General features: G+C 49.2%; 5 protein-coding genes across 5 annotated transcripts; 2 read left to right on the forward strand and 3 right to left on the reverse strand.

Annotated features, from left to right (window-relative positions):
* Positions 1-353: 353 nt before the first annotated feature.
* LOC128329925 (histone H1-like) lies at positions 354-1348 on the forward strand. Its single transcript, XM_053261862.1, has one exon. The coding sequence runs from the start codon at positions 407-409 to the stop codon at positions 1040-1042; it is 636 nt and encodes a 211-aa protein (XP_053117837.1). The 5' UTR covers positions 354-406; the 3' UTR covers positions 1043-1348.
* Positions 1349-1834: 486 nt separating this feature from the next.
* LOC128329926 (histone H3) lies at positions 1835-2310 on the reverse strand. Its single transcript, XM_053261863.1, has one exon. It carries the CDS (start codon positions 2303-2305, stop codon positions 1895-1897), a length of 411 nt encoding a protein of 136 aa, XP_053117838.1. The 5' UTR covers positions 2306-2310; the 3' UTR covers positions 1835-1894.
* A 208-nt stretch (positions 2311-2518) lies between these two features.
* LOC128329525 (uncharacterized) lies at positions 2519-11240 on the forward strand. The gene is made up of 6 exons (XM_053260907.1): positions 2519-2991; positions 3514-3755; positions 6655-6746; positions 7191-7303; positions 9946-9993; positions 10746-11240. The coding sequence occupies exons 1-6, from the start codon at positions 2688-2690 to the stop codon at positions 11150-11152; spliced, it is 1206 nt and encodes a 401-aa protein (XP_053116882.1). The 5' UTR covers positions 2519-2687; the 3' UTR covers positions 11153-11240.
* LOC128329928 (histone H2A type 2-C-like) lies at positions 3494-3996 on the reverse strand. Its single transcript, XM_053261865.1, has one exon. The coding sequence runs from the start codon at positions 3932-3934 to the stop codon at positions 3545-3547; it is 390 nt and encodes a 129-aa protein (XP_053117840.1). The 5' UTR covers positions 3935-3996; the 3' UTR covers positions 3494-3544.
* LOC128329927 (histone H2A type 2-C-like) lies at positions 10981-12214 on the reverse strand. The gene has a single exon (XM_053261864.1). The coding sequence runs from the start codon at positions 12184-12186 to the stop codon at positions 11797-11799; it is 390 nt and encodes a 129-aa protein (XP_053117839.1). The 5' UTR covers positions 12187-12214; the 3' UTR covers positions 10981-11796.
* Between the last annotated feature and the right edge of the window lie 1443 nt (positions 12215-13657).

A 13657-nucleotide genomic window follows, 5' to 3' on the forward strand; every position in this document is an offset into this window, starting at 1 on the left:
TGCGTTTGCTATTTTCAGCGAAAAGCCAAAGTTTACAAATTTGCAGGCTGCAGGAGCCGGCAGAGGTTGCGTCCCCCCTTGGTTTTCGGACCAATCTTGCTTCTCTCGGGGGCGAAAAGCAGCCCCCTGAAAGCAGACATCCTGCCCATCGACCCCACCTGGAACGGGAGGAATCCGTGGAACGGATTTTGATTAATTGGCTCTTTTGTGCAGATCAAGAAACACAAAGTTGCAAGGACCAGGAGCCAGGTCTGGCTGTCAAAGAGCAGTGCTTGAAACGCACCAATCAGAGCGCAGCTCCTCCCCTATAAATACCAGGCCGCTCCGCCCGAGCTTCTATTCCGTTTTGTGCCAGAGGGTAGCGAGTTGTTTGTTCTGTGCTTGTTTAGGTTCGCCGCGTGATACAATGACGGAGGAAGTTCCTGCTGCGCCCGCCGCTGCGCTCCCAGCTGTCAAGGCCCCGGCGAAGAGAACTAAGAAGGCTGCGGGCGCCGCCAAGCCCTCCGGCCCCAGCGTGACGGAGCTGCTGACCCAGGCGGTGTCCGCCTCCAAGGACCGCGGCGGGGTCTCTCTGGCGGCCCTCAAGAAGTCGCTGGCGGCTGCGGGCTACGATGTGGAGAAAAACAACAGCCGCATCAAGCTGGGCCTCAAGAGCCTGGTGACCAAGGGGACTCTGGTGCAGACCAAGGGCACGGGCGCCTCGGGCTCCTTCAAGCTGAACAAGAAGCAGGCGGAGACCAAAGACAAGGCGGCCAAGAAGAAGCCGGCTGCTGCTACCGCCGCCGCCAAGAGCAAGAAGCCCGCCGCCAAGAAGCCCGCCAGCGCCGCCAAGAAAGTGAAGAAGGCGGTGGGGGGCGCAGGGGCCAAGAAAAGCGCTAAGAAGGTGGCTAAGAAGCCTGCAGCCAAGAAGCCCAAGGCGGCTAAAGCCAAGAAAGCGGCGAAGAGCCCCGCCAAGGCAAAAGCTGCGAAGCCTAAGGCGAAGCCCAAGACCCCTAAAGCGAAGGTAGCCAAGCCCAAGAAAGCGGCGGCCAAGAAGAAGTAAAAATTGCCCCAACCCCCAACTGGTCTTTGTGCGAGAGGCGCTCCTTAAACCCCCAAAGGCTCTTTTAAGAGCCACCCAACAGCTCATGAGAAGCGCTGATTTGCACGGGTTCCTGGCTTTGTAGAATACAGTGATAAAGAGCTGGGTGGGATCTGAATGACAACTGCACGATCTTTTTCAGAACTTCCGGTTTCGCTAATTTCATACACTTCCACGCAGGTAGTTCTCATTTGCTATTTTTTTTTTTTACCGCCCCCTTCCAAGCAGCTATATTTGTGACAGGGCTTTTAAAATGTTTCAAGCGTGTTTGCATCTCTACCTATTTGTTTACCCCAAAACGTTTACAATAAAAACTTGCTGTTCAAAGGTGCAGAGAAGTCCAAGTAAAGAAGCCGTTCTGCCCGCAAGGTGTAGTGTTTTGTAGCGAAAACATTAATTTTGTTTGTTTTTACATTTATATCCCGCTCCTCCTCCAAGGAGGCCCAGAGCGGTGTACTACATACTTAGAGTTTCTGCTCACAACAACCCTGTGAAGTAGGTTAAGGCTGAGAAAGAAGTGACTGGCCCAGAGTCACCCAGCAAGTCTCCTGGCTGGATGGGGATTTGAACTCGGGTCTCCCCGGTCCTAGTACAGCACTCTTAACCACTACACCACGCTGGCTGGTTAACAAGTGCTCGAAAAAGGAGACAAAATTAAAACAGCGAGCTGGTTTAAAACAGTCAACAGGGCTTGGATCAATAGAAATTTTCAAAAAAAATAGTTATCAGCAGTTTTTTGAGTATGTGGTGGCTCTTAAAAGAGCCTTTGGGTTTCTGAGGAATTTGTAGGAGCCCCTACATGGTCTGCTAACTTTAAGCTCTCTCCCCACGGATGCGGCGGGCCAGCTGGATGTCTTTGGGCATGATGGTGACCCGCTTGGCGTGGATGGCGCAGAGGTTGGTATCCTCAAAGAGGCCCACCAAGTAAGCCTCGCTCGCCTCCTGCAGGGCCATCACGGCCGAGCTCTGGAAGCGCAGATCGGTCTTAAAGTCCTGGGCGATTTCACGCACCAGGCGCTGGAAGGGCAGCTTGCGGATCAGCAGCTCGGTGGACTTCTGGTAGCGGCGGATCTCGCGGAGAGCCACAGTGCCAGGGCGGTAGCGGTGAGGCTTCTTCACGCCGCCGGTGGCTGGAGCGCTCTTCCTGGCAGCCTTAGTAGCCAGCTGCTTACGAGGCGCCTTCCCACCGGTGGACTTACGAGCAGTCTGCTTAGTACGAGCCATTGCGAGTCAAGCAAAGGAGCTGTAAATGGGAAAAGAGCGCTTTACTGACTATTTATAGACAATTACCCCAGTTCTGATTGGCTGAAGGCCTCGAGACGTCCGTTGGAAAGTTCGAATTTCCCGGGCTATATCACAATTGGCTAGACAAGGAGAGTGCTTTGTCGTAAAAGTCAGGGGGTGGGCCCAGGCTTATTGCAAAATGCTAGTTGAAAATGGTTCGTGTTTGATTGGACAGCAGTGTGGTTGGTTTGAACTGTACGCTTGAAAGGAAGCGCCAGAAGTACATAGTTTTCTTTGTGGTCGGCTCCTCTCTATATAAGCGCTGCAAAAGACAGCTAACGCAGCACCATTCATTGGGCAAACGAAAGGAGATTGGTTCAGTATGTCTGGTCGTGGGAAAGGAGGTAAGGGTCTCGGTAAGGGAGGCGCTAAGAGGCATCGTAAGGTACTTCGGGACAACATCCAGGGCATCACCAAGCCTGCGATCCGCCGTTTGGCTCGCCGCGGGGGTGTCAAGCGTATTTCGGGCCTCATCTACGAAGAGACTCGCGGCGTCTTGAAGGTCTTCCTGGAAAACGTCATTCGCGATGCGGTGACTTACACCGAGCACGCCAAGAGAAAGACTGTGACCGCCATGGATGTGGTGTATGCTCTGAAGCGTCAGGGCCGTACTCTGTATGGTTTTGGTGGCTAATTTAATTCAACTAAGAACAAATTTAAAGGCCCTTTTAAGGGCCACTCACATTTTCTTAGAAAGAGCTGTTCTATATCTCTTAAGCGTGTACAGATACTGTGGATAGAACTTGCTTATATTTGGTTAAGGTGTGCACATTTAACATCTACAAGCCTAATCTACTTCACAGGGTTGTTGTGAGGAGAACTCACACCACTCTGAGCGGGATATAAATTAAAATAATTTTTCTCCTGCCTGTGGCTTCCAGCGGCATCATCAGAGAAGGAAAATGTTTCCTTTTTTCATGTTAGCGGCGGGGAATGAGCACTGTGACACATTTAAAACAGTGTCTGTAGTGCACGCGCAATTTGTGCTTTCAAAAAACGTTCTCAAGCACCCTGTCTTTATGGAGGAAAACAGTTCCCATAAGATCTTAAGACTAAGTGACTAACACGGTGGATGAGGGTTTGTTATTAGAAGTCAGCCCTTTTGTGAGATTGTGGGTGGCTCTGAGAAGAGCCTTTGGGTTTTGCAGGCTTTGCGCTGCGCGCCAGAGCAGGAGAGCTTCACTTGGCCTTCGCCTTGTGGCTCTCCGCCTTCTTGGGCAGCAGCACAGCCTGGATGTTGGGCAGGACTCCGCCCTGGGCGATGGTGACTTTGCCCAGCAGCTTGTTCAGCTCCTCGTCGTTGCGGATGGCCAGCTGCAAGTGGCGGGGGATGATGCGCGTCTTCTTGTTGTCCCGCGCCGCGTTGCCGGCCAGCTCCAAGATCTCGGCGGTGAGGTACTCCAGCACGGCGGCCATGTAGACGGGGGCGCCGGCCCCGACGCGCTCGGCGTAGTTCCCTTTGCGCAGCAAGCGGTGCACGCGCCCCACCGGGAACTGCAGGCCTGCCCGCGAAGAGCGGGTCTTCGCCTTGGCCCTCGCTTTGCCGCCCTGCTTTCCACGGCCAGACATTGTACTAGAGCTGAAGAACCAAACCAAAAAACAGAAAAAGAACGCATGAGACCCAGCTCACTCTGAGCCGCTCATTTATTCACTTCTGCGTGGCTACAAACTCTCAATTCTGATTGGATGGTGGCAAACCGTGTACCAAACAGCCAATAAGAGTAGGAGTTCTCTTAGCCAATGAGAGGCTAACCAATAGCATAGCGCACTTTTCCACTATCCAATAGCAATGCAACTATTTGAAGGTTTCATATATTTGCGTAGTTCGCTTTCCAAAACAGAGCGACATCCTCTAATGCGCTAACTTTTTTAACTCGGTGGGTACTTAATTGGCATTTCCTTAGCATTGGGAGTTTGTTAAGCCGGTATAATGGTCTATAGAATCACTTTAAAAATTAGAGGGATAATGCTAGTGTTGGGCGATGGAACTTCCTGCTTAGTTTTAGGCATGGTTTCCTTTCTCGCCTGTGTGGGTTAAGTGAAAGTTCTCCATAACAAATCCAGGAGCTGTGGCTATAATGCGCCGCACCCCTAAAACAAAACTCTCAGAAGTTTATGCTCTTTCTGACTCAAATCTTTGATGTAGAAAATGTGGGTGTGTGGGGTTTTTGTTTTTTTTAATGTTAAGTATAAAACAATGGTGCTGAAAACTTAAATCTTCTTAAATTTCATAAAGAGCCAGTGTGGTCTGGTGGTTAGAATGTTGGGCTGGGGAGCCCCGAGTTCAAATTCTGGTTCAGCTATGACATTCATTGGGTGACTGGGTCACTCACTTCTCTCTCAGCCTAACCTACCTAACAGGGTTGTTGGGAGAGAAACATAACCATGTACACCACTCTGGGCTCCTTGAAGGAAGAGCAGGATATAAATGTAATAAATAAAATAAATTTCATGCCATAGTTATCTCCATGTGGGGGTGGCAGGAGATGCTATGGGTGAGACTGAGTTATCTCCATATTACTGACCCAGCATGAAAGAGGGTAGTTCACAGCAGCCCTTTGGTGTAGTCCCACTGCTAATACTGCAGAACGGAGAGGAGGCTGGGAGGGGATGTTTGCAACGGCCTTGCAACATAGTCCTGTGTATACCATAAGTGGTACAGTGGGGAAATGCTTGACTACCAAGCAGAAGGTTGCCAGTTTGAATCCCCACTGGTACTACATCAGGTAGCAGCAATATAGGAAGATGCATCATCTCACACTGTGAGGAAGGAGGCAATGGCAAACCCCTGCTGTATTCTACCAAAGAAAACCACAGGGCTCGGTGGGTGCCAGAAGTCAAAACTGACTTGATGGAACACTTTACCTTTTATTTTACTTATGGAGATTGAGGTGGCAATAGTTGATTGAGAGCTCAACAAACAGTGTAGCCCTGCTTTAACAAATCACTATTATTATGCACTTAGGAACTTCTAATACACTGTAGCCTCTCTTTTGGACAATACTCGACGTTGTCAAGCAGCAGTGTAAAATTCTGCAATGAAGTTATATCCCCCTTGTTCTCCCAGTGGGGGTTACTTTCTGTCAGTGGTTGTTTTGGATTTCCATCAACCCCACCCCCACCTTCTGGACAACACTTCAGGTACAGTAAAGGCAATTCTAGTTAAACTGTCACTTAGTATTCATTTGCATGCAGACATCTTATATACATTCAGTTGCATACAGATGTACTGTGCTTTTCCTGTTATCACATTAAAATGGAGATCCCATGCTGTGAAAGTATATAGTGTTATAAACCTTGTGCAGTGCATTCCTAAACAAGTTTACTCAGAATTAAATCCCACTTAGTTAATTGGGGTTTCATTTAGTCCCTAGTAAATGTGTGTTTAGGACTGTATTCTTGACCTTTACATGCTACAAGACTTTTAAAAAAAAATTATTGGGTTTTTTATAATTTTGCTGCACCAGCTAGGCTGACACAGCTGTCTGGAATCTGTATGAAAGAAAACACTTATTATTATTACATTTATAATAATGTAATTATTATACTCTTCCTCCAAGGAGCCCAGAGCAGTGTACTACATACTTGAGTTTCTCTTTCACAACAAGGTTAGGCTGAGAGAGAAGTGACTGGCCCAGAGTCACCCAGCTAGTTTTCATGGCTGAATGGGGATTTGAACTCAGGTTTTCCTGGTCCTAGTCCAGCACTCTAACCACTACACCACGCTGGCTCTCTTTCCCTTCCAAATATGTATGTATGTATGTATGTATTAAATAAATAAGATGGCTCCCTGTCCCCAAAGGGCTCAGAATCTAAAAAGAAACATAAGACAGACACCAGCAATAGTCATTAGAAGTACTGTGCTGGGGGTGGATAGGGCCAGTTACTCTCCCCCTGCTAAATAAAGAGAATCACCATGTTAAAAGGTGCCTCTTTGCCAAGTTAGCAGAGATTATACTTCCTTGCTCAATATCCTTCCTTGCTAATTTTCCTCACCAATTTTCCAGTGTTTCATTAAAAGCCAACAAAAAGAAATATATATATATAGTCCTTTTTTAAAAGTCTCTGTTTTGTAACAGGGTTTTTAAAAATTACTTTCCCTCCACACACTTCGTGTTTCACTTGAAAAATACTACAGGAAAAACCGCAGGTTGCTTACCCATAACTGTAAGTGAAGAAACCTCCGGAAAAAAACTCACAAGCTCTTCTTTCTGTCTCTCCATCCTGATAGGTAGCTAGGCTCCTCCCCCTCGGCACCTAGGTCATGTGCTCTGCACCCTCCTGCTCAGCTCTTGAGTCTACCGCCACAGGGCTCTGCAGCGGGGAAGGATGGGTGGGTGTTTGACTGGATGGATGACCACCAGAAGAACGACGGTTTCAGGTAAGCAACCTGCAGTTCTTCTCAGTGGTCTCTATCCGTCACACAGATGGGCGTATCACAAGCTCCCAAAGACCTTTGGAGGAGGGAAGCAGAGCCCAGCGACCAGTTGTCAGAGTATAAACACATCACACCCAATATAAGGGGTCAGAGATAAATTTGATGACCTCAGCAACAAGAGGGAAAAAACGTTATTGAGAACCAACAAACAACACAGAGGTAAGGATACATTTTCTACTGAAACGAGGCTTGCAAGACCCATTTTTCCAAAGGCCGCGTCATTACATCCAGAGCATAATGTTTTATAAAGGCCGAAGGTGAAGCCCACATCGCAGCCTGACAGATGGAACCCAGTGAGAGTCCACAGTCGAAGGCCGTGGAGATAACTATGGTGGAATGAGCCTTCAACCCGTTTAGTGGTTCCAACCCCTCCACCTGATAAATCAGTCTAATGCTGTGCACAACCCAGGCGGAAATAGACTGGGATGATACCCACTGGCCCTTACGTGGAGCACCATACGCCACAAACAAGGCCGTGGTGGATCTGAAAGGCGCCATGCGTTGGATACAAAAAGCCAGCACCCTCCTAACATCTATGCTCCTCTTCCAAATTTGGTTTGGGCAAGGAGATGGACTGCGGCCTGTGAAAAGTCGAGACCACCTTAGGTAAGAAAAAGACATCAACTCTCAGAACCACCTTTTCCCTCTGGAAAATTAGATAAGGGGGATTGGAGCGCAGGGCCTGGAGTTCTCCCACCCTCCGTGCTGATATAATTGCAATCAAAAATATAGCTTTAAGAGACAACAAACGAAGGTCACACATCTCCTTAAGTTCAAACGGTCTTCCCATAGGGCAGACAGAACCTTTGGCAGGTCTATGAAGGTGCTATAGCAATAGCACTTAGCAATAGCACTTACATTTATATACCGCTCTATAGCCAGAGCTCTCTAAGCGGTTTACAATGATTTAGCATATTGCCCCCAACATTCTGGGTACTCATTTTACCGACCTCGGAAGGATGGAAGGCTGAGTCAACCTTGAGCCCCTGGTCAGGATCGAACTTGTAACCTTCTGGTTACAGGGCGGCAGTTTTACCACTGCGCCACCAGGGGCTCTTTAGATCAGGAATTCTCAGCGTGTGGGTCCCCAGATGTAATTGGACTTCAACTCTCATAATTTCCAACCAAAGGCCACTGGGGCTGGGGATTATGGGAGTTGACGTCCAATAACATCTGGGGACCACACGTTGAGAAACCCTGCCATAGATGGTGTGTCTGGGTGGAGGGGGGCCAAACCTTTCAAGAACTGTTTAATGTCTGGTAGGACAAGCTGTGAGGGGGGTGATGGAGGGGAAGTTCAAAAGGCAGATATGGCAGCTTGGTTGACCCAAATTGATGGCATTGACAGTCCAGATGTTTTAAGTTCCATTAAGTGTGACAGAACAACCGGCACTGGCGTGGTGGGGGGATCAGCATCAGAGATAGATTTAACATATTCTGAAAAGTGTTTCCATTTTGCCCTATACGAGGACAAGGTGGATGGTTTCCTACATGCCGCAAGGACCTCCTTCAACTCTACAGGCCAGGAGCCTGGATTTGCCACACCGTCAGCTGCAGGCATTGCAAGTCTGGATGGAGTACCCTCCCTCCCTGCTGCAATAACACTGTTGGAAGGAGTGGGAGCCAGATGTAACGCCGCCTGGACAGATGGAGCCGACGTGGAAACCAAGGGCGTCGTGGCCACCACGGCGCCACCAGGATACAATCCGCTTTCTCATTCTCCAGTTTCTATATAATTCATGGAAGCAAGGAGACCGGTGGAAACAGGTAAGTGAAGATTCCCGACCATGAGATTGCCAGAGCATCGCCCAATGAGTTCTTTCCTATCCCCGACCTGGAGTAGTATAGAGGACATTGAAAACTGTCCTCGCTCGCAAACAAGTCTATGTGACATTTCCCCCAGAATGTCCGTCTGCAACCTCCATTCGTGCGAAAGCCATTGCCTTCTGCTTAAGCTGTCCGCAAGTGTGTTGTTCAGCTCCCTGATATGCACCGCAGACAGGTGAATATGGTGTCACAATGCCCAGTGCCATAGATCCAGTGCCAGGGAAAGCAGGGTCTCTGAGCCTGTCCCTCCCTGGCGATTTATATAGGCCTTCGTAGTGGTATTGTCCGTTATAATCTGAATGTGTTGGCCTCTGACTACAGAAAATTCTGATCTGAAGTCCACCAAGCGAGAGCGCATTGAACATGTCTTGGGTAGTCTAGGCGTCTGGAATTGTGATGCCTCATTGGGTGAAAAATGTCCAGGAACCAACGCTGTAAGGGTCTCCTATGCAGTCTGGCTGTAGGCAAGACGGTGATGGTTGAAACCACTAGTCCTAGCATACGTTGAATCTGGCATGCCGTGTGGGCAGTAGACCCTTGTAGTTGGAGGGCAAGATCTTTTATTTGCTGGATACGGTCCTCTGGTACGCTCACCACCCCCTTGACTGAGTTGAACAGCACACCTAAGAACTTTATCCTGGAGTCAGCTAAGCTCCTTCTCTAGCCTGTCTGATCCTGATAACAAGGCTGGGCCTGGTACCTGGCCAGAGATGGGCTAGTCTGTCCCCCAAAGGAGCGGCGAGATGGAGAGCAACCTGCGCTCTTGTCCGGGGACAGCTGGGCGGGCCTTGAGGGGCCGGAGCCAAAGGTGGGCCGTGCTTCTTTTTAGCTGCCGCTTTAGAGGGCAGCGCCGGTGCCTTTGCTTGCCTCGGATCCAACAGTGGCGTTTGGGCATGTGCAGCAGACGCGATGGGAGCTGTCGTCTCCGATTCTTCGGCTTCAGAACCGAGTCTCCCTGGTCTCTGGCTTTTTCCTTCTCTGGGCGTTTGTGCGGCTGGGCAACTGAACTGGGGGCGGGAGTCTGGCATCCGCCATCAGAGCCCACAGGAGGCATGGACGAGGACAGCCCAAGAAACCCCGGACTTAACTGTGCAGCAGGCAACAGTGGAGTTGACAGGGGGCTAGAAACGGAGGCAGAGGGAGTCACTGACAGAGTCCCAGGCCCTCCTGGTGGGATAGTCACTGCCTCAGTGCATGAGCTTCCAGTAGATGATGCCGGAGGATTGGCAGGCTTCTCCATAGTGACCGGGGCTGACAGGGCATGCTCCCACAAGTAGAGGTGGAGTCTAGAGGCCCTGTTTCTTCGTCTGTCTAGAGAAATTCTGGCAGAGAAATTCTGGCATTGAACACAAGCAGAAGTCAGGTGAGTCTCACTCAAACAAAAAAGGCAGAGATTGTGGCTGTCTGATGAGGGGATAGAGGACTGGCACGGAAAACAGCGTTTAAAAGTCACTTTGCTGGCCATACACCCAGAACAGGTAAATGAAAATCCCCTCACAGGGAGGTCGAAACAGAGTACAGGAGTAGGAAAGGAGAGAATAAAACTAAAAACAAAATTAAGGTTTTCTAATTATTTCTTTACAGAAGAGCTCATAAGGTTCCCAGAGATGATTCTCCTTTGGCAGACGAAAAAGAATGGAAAAGGAGGGTGTGGTGCACGTGATCTAGATGTCAAGGGAGAGGAGCCTAGCTACCTATCAGGAGAGACAGACATAAGAGCTTGGGAGTCCTCCTCCCCGACCCCTACCATGTTTCTTCACTCAGGCTGAAGCCCACCTGTGTGATGGACAGTTATCCCTTAGAAAAACTGCTATTCAGTTTTGGTTCTTATCCAGCAACCTAAATACTTTAATGGAATTTATGTCCATACCCAGAGTACTTTCTATTGCTGTGTCATAGTCATAGTCTTATAACTGAACGGCGTGAAAGCAAAGAATACTAGAGTTGTGGTAATATAGAGATTCTAGGAGCCAGCCATCACTCACCGGCTTCTAACTTCTGATTGGGCAGTTTAAAAATTCTGCATCCGAATCTGTAAAGGACTATTGACCTATGGGGTTATAGTTCTTGAAAAGGGGGCGGTACTAAATAAGACAAATGAGGGCATGGCTTGAGTCTTCCCTGTGGTCGGAATTAGTACTATAAATGAACTCTCTGTAGGCAGCTTTTTAAACGTTTGTAATCGGAGTGGTGTGAGTACTTGCATTAAGATGTCTGGACGTGGGAAAGGAGGTAAGGGTCTGGGAAAGGGAGGCGCTAAGAGGCATCGTAAGGTACTTCGGGACAACATCCAGGGCATCACCAAGCCTGCGATCCGCCGTTTGGCTCGCCGCGGGGGTGTCAAGCGTATTTCGGGCCTCATCTACGAAGAGACTCGCGGCGTCTTGAAGGTCTTCCTGGAAAACGTCATCCGCGATGCGGTGACTTACACCGAGCACGCCAAGAGAAAGACTGTGACCGCCATGGATGTGGTGTATGCTCTGAAGCGGCAGGGCCGTACTCTGTATGGTTTTGGTGGCTAATTCATAACACAGCTGACCGTAAACTCCAAAGGCCCTTTTAAGGGCCACCCACCTATTCATAAAAAGAGCTATTGCTGTTAACGTGTTACTCAAAGCGGAGACTTGGTAATCGTTCATGTAGCCCACTAGCACGTTTGTATTCCTGGACTATGACAGGTTACTGATCCTTTTGGTGTTTGTGTGCATGTTTGAAAAATATCCAGTATAGCATAGTTGCAGTGGTTGGATTTAAATTTAAATGTCTCCCTAGTGTTCGCGTGCTTCAAAATGTCTCTTAGTGCTTCAAAGCATTATCACTTAATGAACACGAGAAAGAAAAAAAATTTCTCCCCATGTTTCTTAAACATCCCGCCCTAGAGTGATACTGACCCAGCCTAGCTGGTCTTTTGACTACCTCACTTAAGTTTGCAGCACGAACGTTTAATCTCCCCCGCCCGCAAACTTTAGTCAGTCTGCGGACGGGGCTGTTTTTCCTAACTGACCTGACAACAAAATTATAAACGCTCTTGCGGGTGCTTAAGGTTATAACAAGACTTCATATTCTCTGGAGCACAGCAAGCCGCTCTTTCACGAATTGTTAAGTGGCTCTGAGAAGAGCCTTTGGGTTTTGCAGGCTTTGCGCTGCGCGCCAGAGCAGGAGGGCTTCACTTGGCCTTCGCCTTGTGGCTCTCCGCCTTCTTGGGCAGCAGCACAGCCTGGATGTTGGGCAGGACTCCGCCCTGGGCGATGGTGACTTTGCCCAGCAGCTTGTTCAGCTCCTCGTCGTTGCGGATGGCCAGCTGCAAGTGGCGGGGGATGATGCGCGTCTTCTTGTTGTCCCGGGCGGCGTTGCCGGCCAGCTCCAAGATCTCGGCGGTGAGGTACTCCAGCACGGCGGCCATGTAGACGGGGGCGCCGGCCCCGACGCGCTCGGCGTAGTTCCCTTTGCGCAGCAAGCGGTGCACGCGCCCCACCGGGAACTGCAGGCCTGCCCGCGAAGAGCGGGTCTTCGCCTTGGCCCTCGCTTTGCCTCCCTGCTTTCCACGGCCCGACATAGCTGCTCAGTACCGCACCCAGTAAAAACTTCTGGAACAAAAAAGAAATGAGACGTTTCTTGAGCCATTTCTGCCTTTTATTGTCTCCCTGCGGTATCTAAGTGACAATGGTGATTGGATGGGAACGAAACGCATCTTCCAATGAGAACGTGACAAAGAGGAAGCCTAACCAATAAGGCAACGAGTAGATTAACATGGACTTGCTGTTTCAAAATCCGAGTCTTTCGCGCTAAAAATAAAAATCCAAAACATTTATGGATTTAAAAGCGTGTCTGCTTGCAAATTAATGGACCTGCAGCTGAGCGCTCTATTAAAACGACCTTTGCTACAACCCGAGGAATGTTTTAACTGGCCCTCTCCACCCTCAGCACAGTACTTCCAGTGACTGTTGCTGGTGTGTGTCTTATGTTACTTTTTAGAATGTGAGCCCTTTAGGGACAGGAAGCCATCTTATTTGTGTGTTGTTTCTCTTTGTAAACCGCCCTGAGCCATTTTTGGAAGGGCGGTATAGAAATCGAAGGAATAATAATTATTAATTATAATAATAATTATTAATTTATTAATTATAATAATTATTAATAATAATGTTTTGTATAGGAGATTCTGGGTTGGAAATCTAAACCAGCCTCACCCCTGTCTAACTCAGGAATTCTCAACTTTGGGTCCCCAGATATTGTTGGCTTTCAGCCATTGACAGGATGATGGGAGTTGTAGTCAGCAACATCTGGGGACCCACATTGGGAACGCCTGGTCCAGCTTGCAGCAGGGGTAATGCAGGGTGCTCTCTCACCCAGATCCTCCACAGCCGCCTTCCTACCTTGCTATACTGCCAAAACGGCTTGCATTGGCAGGATTGTCCGTTTCAAACATTTAGAGCTCCCTCCCTGCGCAGCACCCCACATTTTCCACATGAAATCCGTTAAAGAATGAGCTGCTATCTTGGCTGCTACCTTTTGTTGTTGCTCGGGTACTTAGTTGATGCCTAATCATTAACAATCATTAATTAATTAGTTGATACCTAATAATAAACAGAGCCAGCGTGGTGTAGTGGTTAGAGTGCTGGACTGGGACCGGGGAGACCCGAGTTCACTTCTCTCTCAGCCTAGCCTACTTCACAGGGTTGTTGTGAAAGAGAAACTTCGCTTTGGGCTCCCTGTATTTCTGTGAAAACCCCTGTTTAATTTCAGAACTGTACTGACAGCCCTGTATGTCAGCTGGCAGCTCTCGCTTCCGCCCTAATGAATTGTAACTCTATCCAGCCATACGATTCAAAGAGGAAGCTCTGTTCAATCTCCTGGGCGGCCCCTCCCCAAGAGATCTCCCCCAGGCCTCCGGGCCAATCAACTCATGACAGGACGAAGGGTCTCATTTGCATATCAGGGCGGGGCAGCGGAGTCCGGTCCGGTCTGAGCGCTCAACTCCCCCCCCGCCCCCTGCCACGCCCTCCTACAAAACTTGCCTCCTTTTTCTG

Source organism: Hemicordylus capensis, chromosome 6 (assembly GCF_027244095.1).
Source record: "Hemicordylus capensis ecotype Gifberg chromosome 6, rHemCap1.1.pri, whole genome shotgun sequence".
Classification (NCBI taxonomy): Eukaryota; Metazoa; Chordata; class Lepidosauria; order Squamata; family Cordylidae; genus Hemicordylus; species Hemicordylus capensis.